Source organism: Blennius ocellaris (genome assembly GCF_963422515.1).
Source record: "Blennius ocellaris genome assembly, chromosome: 2".
NCBI lineage: Eukaryota > Metazoa > Chordata > Actinopteri > Blenniiformes > Blenniidae > Blennius > Blennius ocellaris.
Genome location: NC_137651.1, coordinates 23,233,874 through 23,259,994, shown reverse-complemented (window position 1 = coordinate 23,259,994; position 26,121 = coordinate 23,233,874). Strand labels below are relative to the sequence as shown.

The 26,121-nt window shown below is 39.6% G+C and overlaps 1 protein-coding gene across 1 annotated transcript; it reads left to right on the top strand.

Moving 5' to 3' along the window:
• Positions 1-1,921: 1,921 nt before the first annotated feature.
• On the top strand, positions 1,922-26,121 carry LOC308140106 (SR-related and CTD-associated factor 4-like). Its single transcript, XM_080509777.1, has 18 exons — positions 1,922-2,092; positions 3,078-3,161; positions 3,381-3,425; positions 3,531-3,692; positions 3,768-3,885; positions 3,982-4,115; positions 4,201-4,347; positions 4,447-4,520; positions 4,967-5,060; positions 5,205-5,288; positions 5,379-5,452; positions 5,649-5,830; positions 8,525-8,625; positions 8,715-8,828; positions 8,921-9,077; positions 9,156-9,247; positions 24,546-24,690; positions 25,154-26,121. Exons 1-18 carry the CDS (start codon positions 2,063-2,065, stop codon positions 25,576-25,578), a joined length of 2,262 nt encoding a protein of 753 aa, XP_080365903.1. The 5' UTR covers positions 1,922-2,062; the 3' UTR covers positions 25,579-26,121.

The following is a 26,121-nucleotide window of genomic DNA, read 5'->3' as shown; positions in this document are numbered from 1 at the left end:
GCTTCCTTGGTTTTTGGATCGGTTGCTCCTGCAAATAAAACATTTTTAAAACACAAAGAAAACTATAAGGTTTTAAAACATGGAGTGATCCTTACTTACCTTCTTACATTCCCATTGCGAGACATAAAATTCAAACTGAAAAAGAGAAGTCCCACAAAGGCCCCCAGAAGGATCCAAAATATAATCACAATGGAATCTAGAAGAGGGGGGGTGAATCATTATCTGTGTATAAAATAACAAGGAATCATTGCACAAATGCCTACATTTATTGTATTTCAGCTTGCTCTGATCCACAATCGGAGGGTCCAGGTAACCGTAATAATATTCCCATTGATATGGAACGGCACTGGTGGAGTTCTCAGTTACAGTCATCTTCTCGTCTTTGAGGGAAATAAAAAAAAAAAAAAATGCTGATAAAAGAGAAATGACAATCATTCAACAACATTGAACATAATTTTTCCAGAAAGCCTAGAAAAATATATAAAATTTCCTCACCCACATGAAGTCGTTGGTGTGCTGATCTCCAGTGACTGGAACCTTCTGTTCCCTCCGCTGACCGTATCTGCAATACGATTAATGAAAAAGCCAAAAAAGGTCAAGCTCAAGTAAACATGTCAAAAGAAGGTGATATAAACATTGCCCCCACTGAAATTAACCCTTTCATAGACAATTCATTGAAACACCACACACAAGAATGTTACCTAATGGCATTTCTGTAAGGTAAAGTCAGTATAGTGTCATTTCCCTGCTATATAGCAAGAGAGTACCCTGAACACCTGAAAGGTGCATTTGTTTGAAAACTTACACTAGTTTTATGTGTGCATAAAAAAACGACTCATGATTTTCTTTCTTTTTTTGGTGTTAAATGTATCAACCGAATGAACTGACTGAACTGGAAGATTTCATGAAATTCAGGTTAAGATTTTTTGTGAAAAGTTGGTAAAATACTTTTACACAAATTAATGCACGTGGAAACAAAGCCTTCCTCCAACCATTGTTGGTGAAGACAAATATTGTTGCATTTACCGTTTGAAATATGAGAATCTACTTATTATTTTTTTTAACACATTCTTTTAAAATGTGGTTTTGAATAAAGTTTTTTATGAGCATTTTGCTGACATATACTCTTTAATGGCACACTCAAAGATTCCCCCCCCCCATGATACTACTAAACATGATACTAGCCTTGACGGTGATGCTGACATTTCACTGCAACTCCATTCATCATTGTCACCTCTTTGTCCAGTTCAGGGTTGCTGAGGGAGCCAATCCCAGGCAAGATGGGAAAGACCATGAAGCAGCTGCCACTCCATTACACATAGACGGACAATTTTAAGTTCACCAACCTTCCTATTTTTTTGGACTGAGAGGAAACTTGCACATGTACAGGGAAGACATGCATATTACAGTGAAAAGCTGGGCCTTGATTCAAAACATGACCTCATTGCAGTGAGGCAAAAGTGCAAACTTTTATATCTCGGTGAAACCCAAATCAATGTTACTGGAAGCCACATTTCACACTCCTTTTCAACATAAATACCAACAAAACCAGCAGGTATAGTGGCTTTAATTGTGTACATATGCCACAAAAGGAAAATAAATAAGTGTCCACTGATTGCATAACGCTCTATGTTAACCCCGAAAAAAGGAGACCATTGCATTTTTATGTTTTGCATTGGTTTGTGTAGGCTTGCTAAATCTTCCTGTTAACATGTCGTAAAAGCATCTGCAGGAAAATAATCTGGTTCAGCCGCGACAAGGTCCGACATTGAGCCGCCCTCTTCTGTTTCTGATTGGTTTACGCTTGCAAAAGATCTGACCAACCATCTCTTCGTACGTGATGATCCAACCAATCAGATCGACATGACGTCCCACCTCCCTAGGGTGGGACTGCTAAGCTCATTAGCCGTTAGCGGTCACTTGTTTATCGGAACCAAAATCTAGACTTTTAACCTGAGTTGCTTACTATGTTGTTTGCCATATAACTACGCATGTTTGGGGTCTTGTGAGGTCAACCATTATTTGTGTTATTTCGTCGGCTTTCCGTTTGAAACGAAGCGTTATGGATGCAGTGAACGCGTTCAACATGGAGGTAAACTTTAAAGCTAATCCTGGAAGCGAACGTCGATGCTAACTAAATTCAGAGCTTCAAACTTATGAAACCCCTTTTAACAGCTGATTTTATTTATTTACAATAAACGCATCTTGATTTTGTTGATTTCGTGAGCGTATTAGTTGAACACGTCCCACGTGAAACGTGAATTTAGAAGGTCTGTTAGCATTTAGCAGTTTGTCGAGTTTAACGTTAGCATTTTAGCCCTGCACGTCCTCTGTTTTCAGAATAAATACCTCGATAAATGCCTCACTTGATCTTTGAAGCAGTCAAAACAGTCTGAAGTGCCTTACTTGTATATCTACGCTGTGGGTCGTTAGGTAACATTGTACATCATGTAAATGAACATAATATCTGTTGACGTTAGCTCGTGCTAACATTGCTTAAAATGCGTGGCCGGAGCAAGTGAATCTCATTCTCACTTTAGATTAACACATTTGCACTATTGCGTTCCTCTGTTTGCATGCCCCATGTTTCTTGTGAGATTTGTTAAAATGTTTCATTTTGCCATAATGTTTTTATTATTATTATTATTATTATTATTAAATATGTTTGTTTGTTTTCTAAATTGTTGTGGATCATACCATTGCCTCATCTTGGTGTCACTGGCTTACTTGCAGCTTTAAAAGTAATGCAAATAGTAGTTTATCTTAATCTTGGAAACGTTTTGCCGATCTGTTTTTGTATTCATGGACAATGAGCTGATTTGATTCTTTTATATTTAGTGTCACAATAAGTGAGTTTATCTTGTTATGGATGCTATGACATGAACATAACACGTGTTGTTTGGATTTGAGAGATTGTTTACATGTCAAAGTAATTTAAAACTGCTTCTAATCTTTATCAGCTTTCCTGCCTGCTTATTGAATCTTTAGTCTTCTCTATGCTGCTCTCTTGCTGTATAATCACTACTGTACATGTCATTTAAAAAAAATAATCCAGTCCAAATTTGTTTTTCCATCAGTTGTTCTCCTTGATTGACCTGAAGCCCCCGATATCCCGTGCCAAAATGATGTCTGTAACCAAAGCAGCCATCAAAGCAATCAAGGTAAAATTAATGTCCTTAATGAATGGAAGGAATGTCCTTAAATGTGGCCTGATATAACCTTAACATAATATAATACATACTCTTGTGTTTTCCTAGTTTTCCTACTGTATTATTAATCAGTTCTGTCTTGTATCTATGTTTATATTTTTGTATTTTTTGGGGTGTATTTTATCTTTTTATGTATGGATGTATGTATGTATATTTCTTGTCTTTTATTAGCTTTACAAGCATGTCGTCCAGATTGTTGAGAAGTTTATCAAGAAGGTATGCATACATTTCTTCTATTTATTGTTCATCGTACATTTATAAAAATACACGTTGTTAGGGGGGGTGGATAAACGCTATCTTTTTCTTGCGTATTTGTTTCAGTGCAAGCCCGAATTAAAAGTCCCTGGGTTGTACGTGGTTGATTCCATTGTTCGACAGTCCCGGCACCAGTTTGGTGTTGATAAGGATGTATTTGGACCCAGATTTTTGAAGAACTTCACAGAGACTTTTCAAAATCTTTTCCGCTGCCCAGAGGATGATAAGGTATGCTCTTTTTAATAACTACATTAAATAAAAAAAGTACACAAGTGTAATCAGATGATTGTTTTTCCACATCAGAGTAAAATAGTCCGTGTGCTAAACCTGTGGCAGAAGAACGGTGTGTTTGACATGGACATCATTCAGCCTCTGATGGACATGGCCAATGGTGTTTTTGTACCGCCTCCAACACTGGAAGGTAATTAAATGAACCAAAGTTGTAGTTTTTCTTCCTTTTTCTGAACCACTCATTGTGCTATCATGTGTAAAATGTCACGTTTTCTTGAATCCACAGTAGCTGCTGACCCTCAGCCACACGTGCAGCCTGCTGTCAATGATGCCCCCATTGTGCCTGCGGTGCCCCAGCTTCCTGCTCCGGATGCCTTAGCTGCAGTGGCTCAGCTCTTTCAGTCCCCTCATGGTCAAGAAGTAAATGAAAACTGCCCCAGTACATTTTTAATGTCATGTTCAGTCTTTGTATAATTTCTGATTGATCCATCTTGTTCTCCTCCAGCTGCAGAGGATGCTGCAGAACTTCCAGCAGACGGATAAAACCCTGGCAGCTACCACTGCAAACAACCTGCCAAACCCACCCCAGATGCCGGCTGCCCAGATGAATTCATACAGTGGACACACAGAAAAGAAAAGCTCCTTAGCCGAGGTAGTTGTCTCAAAATACCAAGCTGGCGTTTACACATAATCTCAAGACAAACTGCATATATTAACCACTTTACGCTCGGTTGATTTTCCTTTTCCTCAGAAACTGCTGGACCGATTTGACTATGACGATGAACCTGAAGACGTTGCGGCTCCAGAAATCAACACTCAGCCACAGTGAGTTTCAGAAGATGTATTTGTGCTGTTGCTAATGTGTAATTGTGTTCAGTTATTGTGAGAATTCCAATACATCAAAAACAAATGTACTTTTATTTTCTTTAGTGACTTTACTTTCATATGACTCTTTTGTCTTAATGATGCCATCAGGTAATGGTGGAGGAGCTTTGGTGAAGATGTATAGAAGACGCACATGGTGGATAATGAAAACATTAAAAAAGAACACTATTAAAGACTTTGGGACATTCAAATGTTGATCTTGTATTGGTGAATCTGATCACATGAGACACATTTCTGGAACCAGATGTTTTACTCTCATATTAAAAAAAAAAAATCCCATCAGAATGTTTCTTTGAAAAAACAAACCAACAGTTTTGTGTCTTTATTGATCTCATGTGCTTATCAGCACATGGTTGTAATATCCAATGTGTATTTTGTCTTGACAGAAACCTTCCTGGCAATATCCTGAACCAGTTTCTTGGTCAGATGCCAAACACAGATGTTCCTCCTCACATGAGGGGACAGGCTGCTGCCACACAGGTATCGGCTCATTAAGGATTAATGTTGAGAGGCTGCACGCTCAAATGAGAACCGTTCCTGTGTAAATCTGATGGGCATTTTAGTGTGATTAGTACTTTAGCCATTTTTGTTAGAGAACTTTCTTCTGTGTGTCTCCCATGTTAGCATATTGGTGGAATGAGTCATGGTGAACATCATATCCGACCAGATGGATACCACTCTTTAAACGAGGACCGCACTGAAGCACAGGTAACTTTCTATTTTTAAATGTCACCATTTTTACTTTTCTGCTAAGATGTTATTTAGAACCCAATGGTCATTCACCTTTAATGTAAACAGGGGAATTCAACAGAAGACTCAAGGCAGGACAATCGACACAGAGGCTACGGGAGAAGATCCAGGTCACGTTCAAGGTAATGGCACAGATTATTCTTCATGAGTGATTTTTCAAGGCATCAAAGCTTTTGCAACTATTGGCTATGTTGAAGACGACCAAGTGCTTGTTTGATTACCTTGGGCCATTTCGTTCTCTTTTATAGTAATGTTAATGGACATGGTTTATTGCCAGAACCAAGTTTGTACAAACTGCTTTATTTCTTTGTTTCTCAGATCTCCTTGGAGGAGAAGGTCAAGGTCTTCATCTCGCACAAGAAGGTCAAGACATCGGCGCTCCCGTTCCAGAGATCGCCGCCGGAGAAGTCGTTCTCGCTCTCTGGACCGGAATGAGCGGGAGAAGGATCGAGAGCGCAGGCAGAAAGGTCTTCCCAGCTTAAAGAGCCAAACACTCAGTGGTAAGTGTTGCCTCAGAGACGCGCGTGAATCCAAACGGAACACAAAATATCTGGAAACCCTGTTGAGAATCTCATCACTGAGTGGAAATGGTGAACTTTCTTGTTCATTCAGCAACTGTTGCTTAACGATGGCGGTCCACATAGAAATTGCATGAACACTGAAAACGCAGTACTTGGAATGCCAGGCTTGTAGTCGCTTGTTGTGCTTTTTGTAATATGACAATTCACACACTTGTAGAGAAGATGTGAATGTTCAAGGAACTTTTAGTTGTCTTTTTTTTAAGGTATGCTTGGTATGTAGTGTATTCAGAGATAGTCTCTGCTGGTCCAATGAATGAGAATATCTGTTCTATGAGCCGCCATTTTTATAGGTGTCTATCCATGCATGTTTGTGCACAACAGTTAAACATGACTTAAGTGTGCATGTGCAGGAATCTATGGAAGGAAGAGTTGCATTTTTCCCTGTTTCCATGGGAACTGTATGGTTTGAAGCTATTGTGCTTGAGAATCCCAACACCAGTAAATGCTTTCTTAAGAGACTCCCAATGCCCGTACATTTTTGGTTCACGGACAGTGTGAACATGTCCGGGGCTATTAGTGGACTATCAGCAGACAGAATGACAGGAAATAATGTTCAGCGCATTGCATTTTGGGTAGTAAACAAGCCACGCTAACGGTATAAATCCGAAAAAGCAAATGCAGAAAGAAAAGGTTTGAAAACATCTCACGGTAGATGTGAAATAGCGAGGAAGAAGTAGAGAGGAAGGCCGATAGCTTATGGCTACTCATTAGCCAGCACCGGCGAAAGGGGCACGATTTCTGCTCTCTGTCTGGGCCAATCAATGAGCCTGGTTTCTACTTTGCCATACTTTTCTTCCTCTCTGGTCAGTAATTGTTCTGAACAATAGCACCCATAAACGAGCAAATGTTGTAATTGCATACATATTGTACTGGCAGTTTTTCCGCGCCCCAAAAATGCAGTGTGAAAACAAACCTCGCCAAGCCGACCCCCCAGACAATCCTGGTGTGAAAGCATGAAGAAATGGGCTAGACCACACTGTAATTCACAATTTCTCCAAAGTTGAAAGCCAGTTTTTACCAAATTAATTGTAACATATTTTTTGATGAAATCAAAATCTTGCCGGTCAGTTTTCTTTTCAGACTGATGTGGTTAAAAATCTATTGCATCTAAGAACACATGGTCTCTGCTGCATGTTTTCACAACTGCAACATTAATGCTGATGATACTTCAGCGGCAAGAAGTATGGTGTAGTATTAGTGCTCTGTTGTTTGCGGATTAATGCCTTTCATTGCTGGTCACAAAGACCTATTGCCTGAAGCTCACACTTTGCTGTGTGTAGTGCAGTGTCCCCCTTCTCCGCACCGTCATACTGTGCATGCACACTGTCAAACCCCAACCAATGCATTTGCCGTTTGGAACTTCTGTACGTCTGTAAGAGTGATGTGAAGTTGGCATCTTGCAACAAGTGAAAAGAAAAAAATAAATTTTGGGGGGAAGCACGTTGGTTATCGCTACCTCTGAGCAGCCGGTGGCCACAACCAACAGGTCACAGAGGTTCCATTGATTTACATTCTGATGCGTTCAATCTCTGTTTGGTAAAAACATGCAGTGTTTCCTCAAGGATTTTTTTTTTAGCAGTGGCAGGAGGCTGTTGAAACCTGCCTGTGCACACTAATTAATCTGCACAAGTCATGTCCAGTCCCCCCCCCCCCGTACTTCTCCTCTTCTCTGCTACATCGCCTGTTCAGACCAGATAAACTCTTCTTATGTGTTGTGATTTTTGACGCTAGCAGTAAATACATTGATATTTACTGTTTGATTTAAGGCTGCTGCTGGTGGAATGTTCAGATGTAACTTCAAAAGTCACAAGCTGAGCTTTTTTCATTCATCTGGAGAAGTTAGTGCACGAGTTGAATTTTCCTTTGCTTCACAGGAGAAGAGCATTATGGTATACAAAATCAGGTCTTTTTTGGGCTGTTATGTATTATCCAGTTCCTATCTTTTTTTCCCAATCCATTATGGGATGTGGAAACCGTCAAATAATGTGTGAATTCCCTGCCCATTTTATCTGCCGGTAATTCTTTTGCCCATATATGATGTCCACCCTGTGTCTGTCACTTTATTTTGCCAAAATGCAGGATCGCTCAATTCAACTGTCTTAATTATTTCTCATTCAGTGGCCTGCCACATCTACATGAATGTAGAGGAAACGCTGACATGTATTGGCCGAGTAAATTGTGATGATCTTACCAGCTCAATGTAATCTTGTAAAATGTAACTTGAATAAAACCAGCTGTTTGAATTTCACGCCAAGTGAGAGGTCAGGGCTGTCAATCTGAGGGGGCAATGCTTCCTCATGTCTGCTCAGTGCAGAGGGCTAGGGATGCTCTAGAAATCTGACATTACTTGATTTTAGGCAATGTTTTGAGCTGTATTGTCTTTTCCTTATTTTACTTTCTGCACTAATTTAGCCTGTTGAGAGCCTGTTTGTTTTGAATCTTTTGAAGATTGTGCTACTGATAGCAGGTGAATGTAAGAGTTTTTCAGTCGTCCTATTGAATCAATAGTTGCATCATAAGCCAATTCTGCTGTACTTTCATTAGAATGCATTTTTAAGCAATTCATGTAACGGCATCATCAAACCTTCTGTTGTTGATCTCTTTTCCACTTAGTCTGCAGCACTACGCTTTGGGTCGGACAGCTTGACAAGAAAACGCAGCAGTCTGATGTGATGTCCCTCCTGGAGGAGTTTGGCCAGATTGAGTCCATCAATGTAAGTTTGAAACGCCAACTTCAAATGCACTCCCTGTCACGTTTTAGATCAGAGGCTCACACTTTTTATCCTTTGCTGTTTGCCTCCAGATGATTCCTCCGCGGGGTTGTGCCTACATCGTCATGGTTCACAGACAAGATGCCTACACAGCTTTGAACAAACTCGGCAAAGGCTCATACAAAGTCAACCAGAAACCAATGAAGGTAGGTTTTCGTCTGTGCAGATTGTTTCTGTACATTTTCAAGTTAATAACAATGATAACTGATGGTTTTTTTTTGTTGTTGTTTTTTTGTAGATTGCGTGGGCATTGAATAAAGGTATCAAGACTGCCCACAAGAAGTTCTGGGATGTGGAGCGAGGAGTAACATACATCCCCTGGAGCAAAGTGAAGGTGGAGGAGCTGGAGAACTATAGGGAGGGGGGCATGCTGGACACAGAGACTCTAAATCCAGGTGAACTTCTTTTTTAATGTAGGTATATTTTGTAAGCTCTCGGGCAGCTTTTCCTCACAGTGTCGTTTTGATTTTCAGAGTGGAAAAATGTTTTGGGCATCAACAACCACACAGCTGTAAACGGAGTACCGGCGAGTGTACCAGATGAGACCATCTCTGCTCAAGTTCAGGTAATTCTTATACAGTCCTTAAACACCTTTTTAATTCACTGAGTGTTGTTTTATTGGCTTAACAGCCACAAGGAAAGATTAAAACCATATTTCTTAATGAGGCTGTACAGACAATAAACTGTTGCACATGAGTGGTGGAGCCTATCTGAATTACTCTCGTCATTGCAAAAATGTTCTGTGGGATTTTTGTGATGTTTCTTCAGCTTTTAAAAAAAAAAAGAAGAAGAAGAAAAGTCAGCCTTAAAAATTGTGTCTTAAAGGCTTTTTTTTGAAGTCAGACACCATTTGGTCTGAAATGTTGTTTAGATTGTTTTCTTTGGTGTTGAGTCCACATTTAGTGTTAACTCAGGCTATTAAACTGGTTGTGTCGGCCAAATCAAAATTACTTTAAGTTTCAGAGGAGAGGGGGCAGGTTCCTGATTTGATAGATCATTTCTGTGTGTGACTGTGTGTGCATACGTGTGCACCCACATGTGTATGTCTGGGGGAAAGGACATGCATGTTAAATATTTATCACATGGATGAATTACAGGTGGGAGAAGTACGAGGAGTTATATTTGCCTGCAAGCTGTTCAGTGTACCAAGTACTGAAAAATAATTACTTCATGCTGTTCATTTACTGACTAAATCACATTTGAAACCTTCAAACACGTTTTGAAGGAGTGAATGAGTAACCTGCTGCCTTTGTTTTAAGTTCTTATCTTGACATTCCTGCTGACACACACACACACACACACACACACCTTTACCGAGTTACACTTGAGGTTTCCAAAATGTCACGTAGACATTAAGATGGGATCAACGCTCTCTACCATGATGTCGTTCATAACCTTTTTCCTTCATTTCATTTTGAGAAATCCTCATTAAAAGAAAAGGGTGGAGGAAAAATAACATTTCTTTAATTTATAAATTTTCAGAACAGAATTGTTTACTGTGTAATATAAAGGAGACACTTTTTATTGTCTGTGAATTCTAACTGAATCCTTAGACCATAATGGGCTGTAATATGTGAACTGCATTAGGAAATCCTTGGACCAATATTAGTTTGTGCAATGTGGATCAGGACCTGTGAGTAGGAATTTAACCAGCCAACACTTCTGATTTGGTTCACTAAAGCCAGTTGAGTTTTGTGAGAGCCATGTTCTACCAATGCTAAGAAATGCTTTGAATCATCCTGAAAAGTATGCTTAGGAAAAGTAATGATGCACTTTTTTTTTTTTCAACGGTACAGGTGAACCCGTTGTGAGGTTTACCGATAGTTCTTAGATAGTTTTTACAAAAAATTAGGGATGCACTGATACCAGTATCAGGTTCGCTACTGCACAGGGTACTCGTACTCGTGAAAGCTCTCTGATACAACTCCCCGAGTACTACGTGACACATTGCATCAGCAACATCCCCTACATGTACAGAAGAGAGGATGAGCAATGTATGCTATTTAGAAATCCTTTAATATTAATGAGAATGACAAACTTAAGACAGACTGTAAATTATGTTTAAATATATCAATTTATCCATTTATTTACACAATTCCTGTAGCTCCTATGGTATACGATGCCTTGCTTTGTCTTTGTCTTAATAAAGACAAGAAATAAAGACAGGTTATGTTTAATTTTTTCAGTTTATTTTTAATCTTGTATCATTGCTGTCCTGGGTAACTTTATGGGTTGTTCAGGGATATGCAAAAATAAGCCTTGGCTTCTTCCTCAACCCATTTTGTCTACAGATATTGTGAAAACAAACAGAAAAGTGTGCGTGAACTTAAAAGCACTATGAACTGAATGCACAAAATGCAACTTTTGCTCTGAAACTCACTGTAACCAAAATAAACCATTCATTCATAATCCTATAATATACCTGGTATACATGTGGTCACACAGAGTGCTGCAATGGCACCACGCCTGGTGGAAAGTAAGCATTTAATATCCATTTAACACCACTTAGTATCTATTTTCCTTCGTTCGTCTGTTTAAATGAGCAGCTGCTCTGCTTGGAGGTCGAGGTCAGCTGTTCTCAAGCGTCAGGCATCAGGTATTATTGTGTCAGAGCACTCTTACAAGTACACACAGGAGCAGATCCGGTACTGGTACTGCTATGATTTTCAACTCTTAGAATAACTCACTCACTCGGTTTAGTATGGGGGCATTGGGTTTGGTCTACTGTTGCTGAGAATTAGATATTTATGTGCGCAGTGCTCAAAGCATTGGGACGTCTTTATGCATGCAGTTGCATAATGTCACAACCTTCAACTCGAAACATAATTTCATTTAGAACGCCCCTTTCTGCAAGTCATGAGCTAAAACGGGAGTGTTGAATTACTCGCATCTTTCTTTGCATTGTACTGCCCCCCCCTCCCCAACCTGAATAAAAACGCCAAACTGATCAGGTAGTTTTCATTGATTGATATATTGATAATTCAGATTGGCTCCACCGCCTTCAGACTCCACACTCAACCGTGCTTTCTCATCTCTCTTTCTTCAAATATAACTGCATCTTCATAGAGTCCCTTGTACTGTGTCACATAACGTATTCTAATAAAGTGGGAATTTCAAAAACCTTTAGTTATTGTGGTATGTGTAGAGGGACATATTTCTGCTACCATTTGTCTTGTTTTTCCTGAGCTAAAGTCTTTTGAGTGGGTTTTCAGAAGTGATTTATTCATACATCAAATAATAAAAACAACCTCAATCATTTTTTTCACAAATAGAATAAAACCATATCTGTGGTGTATTAGGTGAGCTTTTAACTTCTTGTATTATTCAAGCTGACGAGGAATTTTAGTTAATGTTTTGATCCAACAAATCAGCAGTTGGGTCTGTAATCTTCAAGGTCCTTGCATAACTGGGATAGACTGATGAAACAAGTCAGCCTCAGTAATATAGATGGCCTGGAGCTGAAAGCAAGGCAGTTGAACCTGAGCCCCCCCCCCCCCACATCCTTGGAGAAAAATAACTCCAGTGTGTGTGACTGTTGGCCGCTGGTGGGACCTGAAGGTCTGACTGAGACGAAGAGTTTCAGAATGGGAGACAAGGTAAGCCGACGGCAACGTTAGCAGAACCCGTTATCTGCAACAAAACCGAGAGATTTTGAATGTGTCCTGAGCAGTTGTAAAAGAAGGATAACCCTGGATCATTGTCCATAAAAAGTTAGTCACATCATACATTTTCTATTAATCTCTGCCTCTCATGAGGACCTCACTTTTAAATGAACATCAGAATTGTATTTTCATACTAGCTGTTACTGCACTTTACCATGTAGTAACGGTAACTTCTGTCATTTGACTGGAAACTAAAAAGGAAAGGAACTTAATTTAAAAAAAAGACATTTCAGATTTTTGCATAATAAAACTGCTTGAGCCTCTTAAGCGATGGCCCTGTTTGGCCTGGGTGAATGATCATTGCCTTTTTCTTTGAGTCCTAAAATCCTGTTTTGTTTCCCCATATTGATTCCTGAATTGAGTGTTTTGTGCTTTTCACTGACTTGGATTTGTCTACATTTCTTCTGTCAGTGCACAATATTACTTTTGGATGTGCAGTAGTTTACATTCTCAACCTATATGTGGACCATGATTATCTTCTGGCCAACTTCTGTTTACAAACATTAAACACAAGTTGGTGGAAGAGTTTACATACTTCTAAATAATTTGATCAATGTACCTCTGGACATATTGATTGTGATATGTACAAATAATATAATCAAAGAGCAGCCTTAGTGTTTGTTCAGTTATTGGTTGTATCAGACTTCTGCCTTTAGGAGAGAAATCTGTTGCTAAGGAGTCTGGAGTTGATCCACCCTAATTTTTTTGGCGTTTACACCTGCTCTTTGTAGCTTGGCCCATTTGAGTTGATAAACTCAGTGCTGTTAAAGTGAACACAACAATGCCTTGGATAAAAATGTGCTTAAGGGTGTTGTCCAATGAGCCATGCAAGACCATGGACGAAACCTCCCTCTTGCATTTATTGATATTTCCGTCGGATGAAGACTTCATGGTTGAAGAGGATTAATCTTCACCTCATCTTGAATCATGCCGACACCAACAGTGTCTGCAGTGTTCCAACATTTTCTGAAACTGCAGCTGCAGGATTGTAAAGTTCCATGTTTTGCACAGAGTGAAACAAACGGTGTAGAACATTGCGATTAGCTCCATTGAAGCCTTCTGTCTCCCATCATTGCATTCTCCCAATTCTTGCCTCATGATCCTTTGAGTAGCTATCGTGGTGCAGTAGTCATGGAGACGAGATGCCACCAGGTGGTGGAGCCTTCTGACCACGGTGGCTAACGTAAACCTGCACGAGAATTGTACAAATGAAATCTTTCTAATCCACATTTTGTCTGCAAAAAATGCACATTGGTTCACACCAACAGGTGTGAAAACTATCTGGAGCATTGTGAGTTTAAAAAAAATATATTAAAAAAGATGATCCAGATTGCACTTTAAAGTTCCCTGCAAAATATATCAGACCAACGTATTCGTTCAAAGACTTTCTACATGGCTGTGATCAAACGCGTGCCTTCGGAAACATTTGACACCTGTGTGAGTTTCAGAGGTCTGAAGCTTTTCTGTCTGTAAGCGCAGGGTCGTTTATATCTTTACGGGAGCGCACCTGAAACCACATTTGAATACTCAAAGTAATGCAAACTGAGGTGACTCCTTCTCAGTGCACGAATAGACTCCCAAGACGGTCTTTTGTCTCGGGCCCCGGTTACACAGCTAATTGATTCAATTGAAAATTTTCATTTGTGTTTTGGGGATGTTTTTGAAGACTCGTCATCTCTGTCTAAAAACACAAAACGGCTTTTTTGAAGCACTGGTACGGCATGTGGGCACTATGGTTGTAGGTAGTTTGACAATAACGAATGTAGACTAATATAGATGTTGCCTTGCCTTTGCCTGTCGGAAGAAAGAGGTAATGTTCTCTGTGCATTTCTGTGATGTTGCCCTAAAAAAAGCCCCGACATTGTTTTCAGTGTTGGTTTTCTGAAAAGTAATGGCAAAAAACTGACGTTCTCAGTTGACGTAGTGTAAACGGGATCTACACCAACTGACGGTATTCCTTAGTGACTTCCTCAAGCTGATTGAACTTGGCTTTAAGGAAGAACATCAACCGCCTCCGTGTGGCTCTACACGACACCGCACACAACAAAACCGTGGGACACATGATGCTTGTGGCTGTGCGTCACCTGCTTCCGTCATCACAGTGTTTTCATACCAGAACACAGTCGGAGTCTGGACAAGATGCGATCTCAGATGTGCTGTGTTTGACACCACACACACACACACACACACACACACACACCAGTTTCTTTCATTTCAAATACCTCTTCTGTCTGTACAGTGTATGCAAGGTGTGATATATGCATCAGACAGCATGCAGATCTGTTGTGAGTCATGCTGATCATGTGGAGTCTTGCTGTTGGCCATCTTCAGGAGCAGCACAGAGGAGGAGAAGTGGTCGAGGTGGAAGACTAACGATGCTAAGCAATGCCAGATAGCGGAAGTGGTATGCTTGAACACGCAGGTACTTTAGCATGAATTTAAGTGTTCAGATCATGCACATCGCAAATGGAGTCTGTTGTACAAAAAGGGATACGGCATCCTAATTATTTATTCCTATTTCCAGATGAAAATAGTCTCTGACTTTGTGTGAGGAGTTTAATTTTAACAATAACTTTGTGAAAATATCTTGAGATTCAGCACACAACATGAATGATCTCTACCCATGTGGAGTGAACATGAGTTTTTAATTAACCATGCAAGGTTGGAGACTTTGTGTTTGACTAGAACTTTGACGAGTAGTTCTGGAGCATAGACTGATTACGGTAGTTAAAAAAGTAGACGAGGTTTCCCATTTATAAAAAAACAAGAATAAAGCAAATGACAATTTAATGGGACAAAAATAATTTCTTAAGGTGATTAGTTATGTATAAGACATGAGTTTCTTTCATGTTAGTGGTTGCCTCTACTTGCTTTGCACTGACACCATGACAACTTCCAGCACTCAATGCAAGATTATCTCCTTGAGTCCTGGCTTTGTCTGAAGACAATTAGACACGAAGTTAAAGCTCGGTGTATGTATTTGTAAGCGCTCAAGCTGTTGTAAACTCAGAAAATGGTACTCTTTTGTTTGTCTATGGTCCATGTGTTTGAACATATAAAAATACACTGGAGGTGCATTTGTCAACAAATCCCAGACACATTGTCTGAAGACAACTGGCTCCAAAGAGGCTTTAATTTATTTGATTAAATAACTTTAATTACTTTAATTTATTAACTAACTTTAACTATTTGCATCCGTTCAGGTAAAACATTAAAGTAGTGGCTTAACTGAGTAGGCACCTAAACTTGGCTGTCATCAGCATAATATTGAAATGGGATACATTACTGTCTGAAAATGGAGCCCATGGGAAGTAAATGGTGAGAAAAGCAAGGGTCCTAAGATTGGTCCCTGTGGAACTCCGAATATCAGGAGCAGAGGAGGACTCAGAATCCAAAATATATTTTTTTTATCATGGTTCTCGCAAGGATATTCACAACAATTTTTCTTTAGATGTTGCCAACACTTTCAAATTGCTTCATAAATGATTTACATGAGGATTTATTGAGTTATTTGTTTTTAAAGCTTGTTTCATGCTCTGCCTTATTAAAAAGGAAAGTAATTGAGTGTCTCCCGTGAAAACACACAAATATAATCTCTGAAAATCAGAACTCTAACTAATTAACCTTGACATACTGACAACTGACAACTTTTTTTTTTACACTATTGGTGAAATTTTACATTACATCAAAATGGATTAATCGTTAGTTGATAGCATCATATTTGCATTTTTTCGTTCTCCAGTAGGGAATTGTGAAATTGCTGACTCATAGGACTTTTGTTGATGATGTCATTGCTCATATCTTTAGATGCAGCTTAAACTAAAATGTTATTCACAAAATCAAATTGTTGTATGGATTTTGTCCCTCTGACATTAAATCTGTGCTTCATTGAGAAAAAGTGGGATTGTGCTCAGGGAGTACCGGTACTTGTATCAGTCTGGTGGTGTCAGACATAGAGCTTATCATTTATTTATCCCTTATGATGTTTAATTATATTATATGAACACATTTTGGTTTGCTGTAAAAAAATAATTTAGCTATACTTTAAACTGAAATGTCTGTTTTTGATTTATTACACACACTGAAATATTTCAAGCTTTTTTTTTTTGTAATTCGTGATTCTAGGTCATAAGTCTTATTGCGTCTTAATATTTATTGTTCAACGTTATTTCTCAGTCGTCTTTTTCTCAAGTTATCACAAAGTGCTCGAGACTTTTTGGATCCTGTTCCCTGCATATAAATAACAGATGATATTCAGACATTCAGATCTGTTTATACTTGTATTTTATTTTCCTTCCATTGACCTCACAGGTCTACTGTCCAGGCCTGTGGAACAATAACACCAGTTAGGTCACGTTATTTCACTAACTACATTGTGAAATCTGAGCCGTGTTCTTCTTTCAGTCTTTAACAAATGAGCTGACATTTCAAGGAAAATGGGAATTCTTCAAGTAAAACAGGAGTGGTCTTGATCCATTTGTGGAGAACGTCACACGCGAGGCCTCACCAAGGTGAGTGTTGCAAAAAACGAGCTTTGGATTTTCGGACTGTCGCTCTCGGATGATACTGTGGGATGTCGGAAAGGTAAAAATGGTTTAGTTTATTCTCCTCCTGTAGTATTTTCTGAACTGCCCGTACAAAATATGAATATTGTGAGGAGGTGGAGTCCTGATCAAAGATGTGTTGCCTCGGGGGGGCTTTCCTCTGTGAACTGAGCCTGTAGGAGAACCGAAGCAGCTGCTACTTTCTGGTTTCTGCTGATGAAGTCAAACAATGGTAAGAGCAGACTTCAGTGTTTCTACCCCACTTCCCCATGCACATCAGGGCTGTTTGATTTAAGAACTGCTTTTTTCTATGGAGAGGTTAAAAGGCTTGAAAGCTTAGGCCAATAGAAAAGCTCTGTATTTCCAACTATTGCTGTACATGGTTAATATATAGTTAGTTATATTTCCCTTTACTTGCAATATTTTAGTTTCTTTAATTTGAGATAATTATTTTGAATTTGGGCCTCCGTCTGTAAAGCTATCATCATTTGAAGTGAGAAGAAAGGGTCTCCAGCCCTGAAGGTGCCACAGGCATGTTTGAAGAAGGAGAAAACATAAAAGGTTCAGCCCATCTTCCTGCCAATCACATCAATGCTTCACTTCTTCAAACAAGCTCAGGTTCAAAGCGTGCAGTTGGCAAATATCTTGAAGCCCATGGAGACCCTGGCTTTTATTTGGTATGCTGTTTGGATTTCTCACCATCATTTGGGATTAATAAAACATACTAAGCATTGTGTTTTAAGATAAAGCTTTCATGTGTTATTTGTAATTCATTACATGGTGAGCACAAGAGACAGAAAACAGTCTTGCCAGTTAAATGTCGGCATTATTATGGAGCTGAGTAATCAAAAAGTAATGTCCTGATATGAAGAGGTTAAGGACTTGATGCAGGACCTCATGTTCTGAATGTCCTTGCCCCGTCAAAGTAGCATCATCCCATACTTGAGGTTTTCGGTCAAATGAGGCAAATTAAGTCAGTGATTGCATCAACAGGCTTTTAGGAAATTGGAAGAGTTTTTTTTCAGGCTGTTTTAAAAAATTGATTTCTTTCACCACCACTGATTATAGTTGTTCTACTATTATTGAGACACTTGGTGTTTAGAAAGTGATAAAACAAAAAATAATTATGTTGTCTTTATCTAATAGAACCTGCAAATGGCTTTATAAAAGAAAAATCACCATCTCTGGGAGTGCTGGAATATTATATTATTCAGCAGCAGGCCTTTTCAATATCTGATTTTTTCCCCCCAGTGTTTTTTATATTAAACAAACCCAGCAAGTTTAAACTGAAGAAACTCCAAAGCTTCTCTGAGCAAAACACAGACACTTACAAAGCTGCATTATCCATTTGTGTTGGATGTTTCATGAGTCAACAGCTATTTGATAGTTTTACAGGAACAGATAAGCTAATTTGATGTGAGAAAAATATTAAAAGTATTTAGCAGAGATCAAGAAAACAAATAATTCTTGCTGACTAAATATATACAATACTGTGCTCAAGGTAGGTGTAACCAGCTGCTGCATAGTGTCGTGTAAATCTTGTGGGAAGGTGATTGAGTAGTTCCTATTTTTATGTGCAGCAGAGTCGGGGAAACCCCAAACATACAGCCATTGTTAATTAAGATAATTAGGGGGTCTTGAGAGTAATAATGTGTCTCCACACAGTCACAGTCTAAATATAATATGGTTTTAGAAGAGATGGAAGGATTTGAACCAGACTGCATCCACAGAAGATCTGTAATTTATTGTCCAACAACCTCTTCTTTATAAACTCTTCAAGGCTGCTGAAAACACCTGAGGTTGGGCAGGTACTCCAAATACTAATTTCTCTTGTGTAAAATTAACTGACAAAAACAGTTTTTGTAATAAGTCTTAATGGTCCAAAACCTTTGTACAGCACTGGATTTCTTCTATTTCACCATATTTATAAAACAAACATGGAGGCCTCCGGAGTGTTGCGACTCCCTGGCCATATTCTGGTTTTATAGTCCATATTAGTAGTTTTGTAGTTGAAATTCACTCCTAAAAGCATCCAATATCGTCTGTCCATAAGAATGTCTGGTACTCTGGATTGTGTTACCTTTTAGCATATTGTTAGCGGAAGGTTCTTTGCATGCATGTATGTGTAGTTTCAATACAATGACAACCAAAAGCGGCACCGCCTGGCCTGGCATGGTAACTACATTGTATATAGTGATTCTGCCATGACTGTGTAAATGGTGATTTATTTATTTTTTTCTTTTTCTCTCAGAACAGTGTCGTGTCAATGTGGCCTAACACATTTACCTCCAAACACTGTACAAAACTAACAGGGCATCCAATTATGTACATATATATATATATATATATATATATATAAAGGCAAATGTAGTACATATGCCAGGCCTTTAGGGGTGCTGTGACTCACTAAATACACCAAAAATGCAGAAGACACGGAGAACATAGAAATATAGAAGTTGACTCATTCTCATTTCTATATATTTTCCAGTTATATAGGTCTATGGTCTATGCTCCTGCTCCTCCTGGTACTCAAGAAATCCAACATATCACCTTATTAAACCGACTAGTATCGGTAGCTTCTGTAGCTCGACGTGGGGCATGTCGTCTGCGATTTTTATTAATTGACATCGTAGACTGGCGGGGCGGTTGAGAGGGGGCAATGACATGGTTTCCACATGTTGTTTAACCCTCCCCCCCACCCCACCCAGACATTTTCGGGCTCATAAAAATGCCTCCTCATGTGGATGACTGGCCAAAAATGGTGCGTGAATGTGAAACGGGATCTCTTGTGGACAGGCCCTCCGTGTTGTGTCTTAAGAACTTTACATATCCACAGCAGCCTGGCTTCTCCTCGTGGCAATCACCTGTCTGCTCACATACAGATCATTTTTGGCACAAACTGATCAGAGCTGATCTCACAGGTATTCAGTAGGGCTGAAGTCAGGACTGCTTCCAGGTCATCATTCTGGAAATTCCGGTTGAAGTTTCTGATTAACCAGTATGGCCATAACGTCGCCTATCAGACTTCATTTTGACATTTCTGCAGTGAGATTCCCTCCAACTATGTAAAGGGGGTTTCCACCCTCCAGCATCACATTGCCTCCATCAGAACACGTGACTCCGTCGGTACAGAAATCAGCATCCTGCTCTGTGCATCTTCTCCACACTGACCTTCCTGTTCACCAGCTCCAGAATCTGGACTCATCTGGAACACAGTATTCATCCACATGTTCAGAGGCCTATACTGCACAGCAGGATTGTCTCTTCTTGAGGTAATTTCAAGGTTAACCCAGGGTTTTCTGTACTGCGTGGCAGGTTCACTTCTTAATGGGGTTGATCACCGGGGTAACTTATGCAGAACCATTTACATGCACCAGAGCAGGCTATGTTCTGGATAAGACATAGTTTAAAAGCTCCGCTTCCTGTCCAGTCAGATATTTTGCAAAAAGACCTGCCCGTTCTTTGAACATTCTGATTGGCATGTAGATAGAGTGCTTAGGAAAGAAATAATTTTTAGAGATAGATGCAATTCTTTTGACATAATAAAAGGAAGTCTTGTCATTCAAGTGCTTTGAAGAAGGTTTTTGTACTTGTTGACTTGTTCCCAAGTCTGTTTAGCTCTGCTAGAGTTGCATCTGAAATATCGAGCTTAATAATAATGGTCACACATGGCATGACTACAGAAACATCAATTCCTGGAATGCACAAGTAGTCATGCTATCATTGTGAGGAACTACAACTAAATGTACTCAAACAAGGGGAGGAGCCTCAAAAGAACCCGATGGAAAAACATTGAGGCGTTTCTGCCCGAAACATCTGTGTCGTTATAAAGTCAAATTGATTGATCACAGTGCTTATTATCCAATGAATTATGTACAATATTATAAAATCTTGCATTCAACAGAGTCTGCAATTTTCAAGAGAAAATGTTTAGTTTTTGCATTTTTATTTCAGAATAATATTATATTATATATTATATTTATTTCATGTTTACGTGGCAACTTTTTCAAAAGATGTTCATTTACACAGAAATGACAGAAACATTGAATGATATATAGTTTGTCTTTTTAAGGCCACTCGGTGCTGTTGGTTGTTTTTGTAATGAAACCAACCACGCACACATGCACGCGTGCACACAGACGTGCAGAGAACAATTTGCGATAAGCATTAACGGTGGGAGAACACGGTCGTTCGTGTGGACAGATGACCACGTTGGATTGCTTTTCCAGGTGACCCTCAACTCTAAAACTACCAAGTCCCAGGACAATCTGGACTGGGAATGATGGTACTCTGGAGAACGTGATTGTTGTTATGGTCCATCTACTCACACGTGTGCATGTGAACCATTTACTTCAGCCATGGTTAACATCTGCAGCAGCATTGTTTCTGCGTCTACACGGACCCGGAGCACCAGCGTTTTACAAAAGTTCAGCATTGGGAGACGTTTTCAAAAAAAGTCACATTTTCAGTGTTCCTCACCACCATTGTCATGTAAACAGAACCACAAAAGGCAATGCCAGTTTTGTGCTTTCACTTGAAAACATTGACGTTTAAACAGATTTAGCATTCAGAATGGACAGAAATGGCCATTGTTACATATTGGTAGATACAATGACCAGATTTGAGCTGTTCTACAGGTAAAGTACAAGGAAAAAATATTCATAAATGAGCAATAATGTTGCAAATATCATCTGATATAAAGGTACACAATATGGATGGACATGAGTTTTTCCCCTCCTTTCAAGTAAAGATTGTTCTTACTTCAGACTGTTGCTGCCACTCATTTCAAACCCGTGAGTCGGTTGATATTCCCGTGGATTTGTTCTCCAGATATTTTGCAGTTGGAGGTCACGCTGAAGTTACCAGCATACTGTATTCGGTCTGAGTAACACAATTCGATCTGTAGTCTGCGCCTGCAGCGAGCTGATACCAGGCACAGAATATCAATGCAAAGAGTTTGAATGATCGGATCAAAATCTAAAAGACTGAGTTTGACTTGATGTGCTCAGTGACTGTGATCAGCTGTTATCTGGGATCTGTGGGGGGGGGGGACCTGAGTTGTGTTAATTTAGGTTACTGCTGTCATTTAAATCACAACGCCCGATTTCCATTGGGGGGAAATGCAATTATAAATGTATTGGATCAGAGGTCTTACATTAATGTTTAAACATTACATGTCTGATTAATTATGTCTCCTATCAGAATATATTAAGAGTGCAGTCATGCAGCAACTTGTACATCATATGTTAAATTATTTTTAATTTAGAAATTGTTCTCAAGAGCTATGACTTCCATCAAGTTTGTATTTCATAATTTGTCTTTACTATTGATTCATTAGTGGCTTTGTCATTTTGAGTTAAATTCAAATTACTCAATAATTCAACTGAGCTTTTCAGAAGCAATTACAGATAACAATGACAGCAAATTCAGTGTTTGAGGCTATTCCAGTGAGTCTGCATGTGTTTTAACATACGCTTGTTACATTAATGGCTTGTGAATAATCCTGTGTTTCTTTAAGCGAGCCGTTTTACTATTGTGACACGATATATAGAAGGAAATCATCTTTTGTTGTTTCAACTAAACTTTTCATAGTGTTTTCTCAAATCAGTATTTGTAGTTGTTACTGTATGAACAAGGTTTTAGGAATGAGTTGTAATTTAAAGCCACCTGTAAATGTTACAAACATACATTTGAGAATGACGGCACTCCTCACTTCACTAAGTATTTGAAATATGTGCTTTATTAGTCTTATGACTCTGTACTATATGATATGCATGTCATAACACTAACGTAACTAAAACTAAATGTATATATTTCATGAGGGATGCACCAATACTGCTTTGTTTTTAAAGGAGGGATACGAATACTAACCTTTAGGAACTTGTCGATACAGATATAAGTGTTTAATAAATGCCATGAAGTCTTAATTCATACTCCAGACGCAATGGATTAACGAAGGCCAGGTGTTGCTGCGAGCCCCAGAACTCTTTAGTATGTAGCATCGCCGCTGTATGAACCCCAGAAATCGTTAGCATGTAGCATCGCTGCTGTGTGAACCCCAGAAATCGTTAGCATGTAGCATCGCCGCTGTGTGAACCCCAGAAATCGTTAGCATGTAGCATCGCCGCTGTATGAGCCCCAGAAATCGTTAGCATGTAGCATCGTTGCTGTGTAAACCCCAGAACTCATGAGCATGTAGCATGGGGCTAACTCTGCCAGTCCAAATATCTGTGATGATAAAAGTTGCCGGTCTTGTACAAACTATCTTTCGCCTTCTCTTTATATTCTGGCAAAACATAATTTACAGTGTGACTCACTTTTGTCATTTTCATCAATATTAAAGATTCTCCAAACTTCGGACATTCTTCATGCTCTCTTGCGTAATATTCACGTGGGTTGTAGCTCTTTTTACGAGTACTATTGCTCCATACAATATTGGTCGTGATAATTGATTGTGGTATCAGTGCAACCCTATGGTTTATTAAAGTCTTTATTTTCAATTCGTCCTGTTGAATAAAAAAATATAAATGCATGTGAAAACACTTTGCAAATATATTTTTGTGTGCTTTTACTAACATTTTCATATACATTTTCATCATCATTTGTGGTTTGTTCCAACAATTGTCTCCCACAAAAGTATGTGTTTGGGGTTATCAGGTGACTCTAATCTTCCCTCTCAGTGTGAGTGAAACCAGTCCAGCATTTAACCTGAGTTTTGCACATTGTTGCCTTCAGTTGAATAGATAAAAAGATTTCTCTGCTGTCTTGATCTGATTTCACTGTGAATCAATCATCCTGGCTCCAGTGTAATCACTGAAGAAACCACCTGAACTATCACGAAGGTCATTTGTTGTGTGTATTCGATGGTGAGCATTATTTATCACAACGTGCCAACGCAATATGTGTCAAAGTTCGAGGCAGTGTCTTATCACTATTCTTCAGGTTGTTGTTGTTTATGTCTTCTTTGGTTTTTCCCCGTTGAAGTAAACTGTGAAATGGTTACGTTGGAAACGTAAACCCAAGATCCTCGTAGGGATTTGCACTCATGGAAAAATCCCGCTCTTCGACATTCAGTCTTCTTGGAGTAGATCAGGGTTGTCGAACACATTTCAGTTTATTGGCCCAACTGGTAAAATCCTGCCGTAATAATCTTTAAATCTAAGCTATAAAGTTTTTGTTTGTGGTGGTACAGATAATACATGATGAAGATATCTATATCATTTGCAAAAAAATGACTACAATCTCAATATATTTGTTTTTTGATTTGACGAGCCGGATTGGAGCCTCTTCTCACACCCCTGGTGTGGAATGAGGTTATCTAAACTTCCATTTCATTGCTGCTATAAACAAGTCTGTGTGTAGAAAACAACTGTGAATGGAACCAAAAATGGACAAACAAGAGCTGGTTGTGGGGAAGACTTGAGCATTAAAAATCAGTAAATCTTTTCTGCCTCGTTGTAAAGCCGTTCTAGCCTCTCGCAGTCAGTGACTTGTTTGTCTGGGATCCGTGTAGTAATTTCAGGTTTCTGCTTCATCAGGAAAACACAAAGCTACAGATGAGACACAAGAACTGATGCCGTCCCATTCGCTTCAGGGCCTTGGTGCTGACTTACCTTCAACCTAACAAGCAATGTCTTTATGTCTATTTGTCTTCCAGATGCAGCCGCTTCAGCAGACAACAGAACGTGTTGGAAATCCTCCTCCCCATTTCCCCGGGCCCATCCTGATGCCCCCTACATCCATGCCTCCAGCAGGGGCTCCGTTCATCCGGCCAGAGTTTGATCCTGCAAAGCTGGCAGCAGGTGAGACGTCTGTACGGGATAAGAAACTACATTCTAGTAGATGAAATCATGTCTGAGGTCGTTTTGTTTGAGTGTGCGAGATGCCGTCGTTTCTCCCGGGAATCACTAAGGCCCCATTTACATGACAACGTTTTCAAGTGAAAACGTGGTTGTTGTATAATCGCTGTAAAAACATTCCAACTTTAACACACTTGGATTGTTTTCCGTGTTCTCACATTGTTAATGTTTATAGCGTGTTGTTCTCTGGGCAGTTGTGTGTGTGTGTTTTCATTACAATAACAACCAACAGCGCCCACTAGTGGCCCAACATTCAAACAACATTGTTGTAAATGGACATTGATTTCAAAACGCTGCTGTGCAAATGCATAGCTTTTCTGAAACGAAAATGCAAAAACTACACATTTTCACTTGAAACACTGTTGTGTAAGAGGCGTCTAAAATCTGCTCGCTTCCTCTCTTGCAGTCGGAGGTGTAAAGTTCCCAGAGGAGTCCACTGACCTCCCGACATTAGACAAAGGCCTTTCTTCAGACCCTGGGCCCACCAACCAGCTGGGGTCTCCCCCGGTGATGACCCTGCCGAGCCACGCCGTCATGCCGGGACCTCGACCCGGAGTTCCGTCTCTGCAGGTTCCCCCAGGCATGGCGAACCCTCACGTCCCAGCTTTCCTCTCGCCGCCACACATGCCTCACATGCCTCCACAGATGCTTCCCGGACGGCCCATGTTCCCAGCAGAGAGATTCAGACTGGCCATCCCCTTCCCACCTCGCGGCCCCCATTTTATTCGACATCCCTCCCTGGGACTGGAGGGCATGAATAACAGGGAAGGGCTTTTCCGCAGTGGCAGACCCGGATTTGGGATCCCACCGTTTCCCAGGGGGAGGTGGTAGAAATCTGCTGAATGAGGAAACTAGACCACTGTGACACACACCATCACCACTGAAGGACATTTGGACACCATTATGATTCAGACTAGTTTGAGTTTTGATGAAGCTTTACTTTTAATAAGCACACAAAAGACTTTTCTTTTTTTTTTTGCTGTACATACTGTCTGTGGTTGTTGATGTTTGTTGTCATTTTGTAAATTCAAAGTTGTGTAGGCTATCCAAGAGTCTGTTATCGGTGGAGATTTAAACAAAGGCAGTGTCTGTATTTTTGAGCTTACTCCCTTTCCCTTTATGAAAGAAGACTGTAAAAATATACAATACATTTTTGGTATGTTGTTTTTAGTAAAATGCCTTGGTACGACTCTGATATTTAATTCTTCACCAGAGAAACCGGATTCATTGGAGAAGATTTCCCGTCCTGCCAGTAGAGGGTAGGGTAAACCTGATTTCATTGGCCAACCTCTGTTATATGTTAAGGTCACACCTTGTTGGATTATGTGGGGTGAATATTAAAAAGAAGGCACGGTCATTTGTGCAGGAGGTTTA

What these genes read in the sequence shown, in the direction of transcription:
- LOC308140106 (XM_080509777.1), top strand. Translation starts at nt 2,063, where the DNA reads ATGGATGCAGTGAACGCGTTCAACATGGAG. An exon ending in TCAACCAGAAACCAATGAAG is followed by an intron (nt 8,829 to 8,920) that starts GTAGGTTTTCGT and finishes GTTTTTTTGTAG; the next exon opens with ATTGCGTGGGCATTGAATAA. An exon ending in CACAGAGACTCTAAATCCAG is followed by an intron (nt 9,078 to 9,155) that starts GTGAACTTCTTT and finishes TTTGATTTTCAG; the next exon opens with AGTGGAAAAATGTTTTGGGC.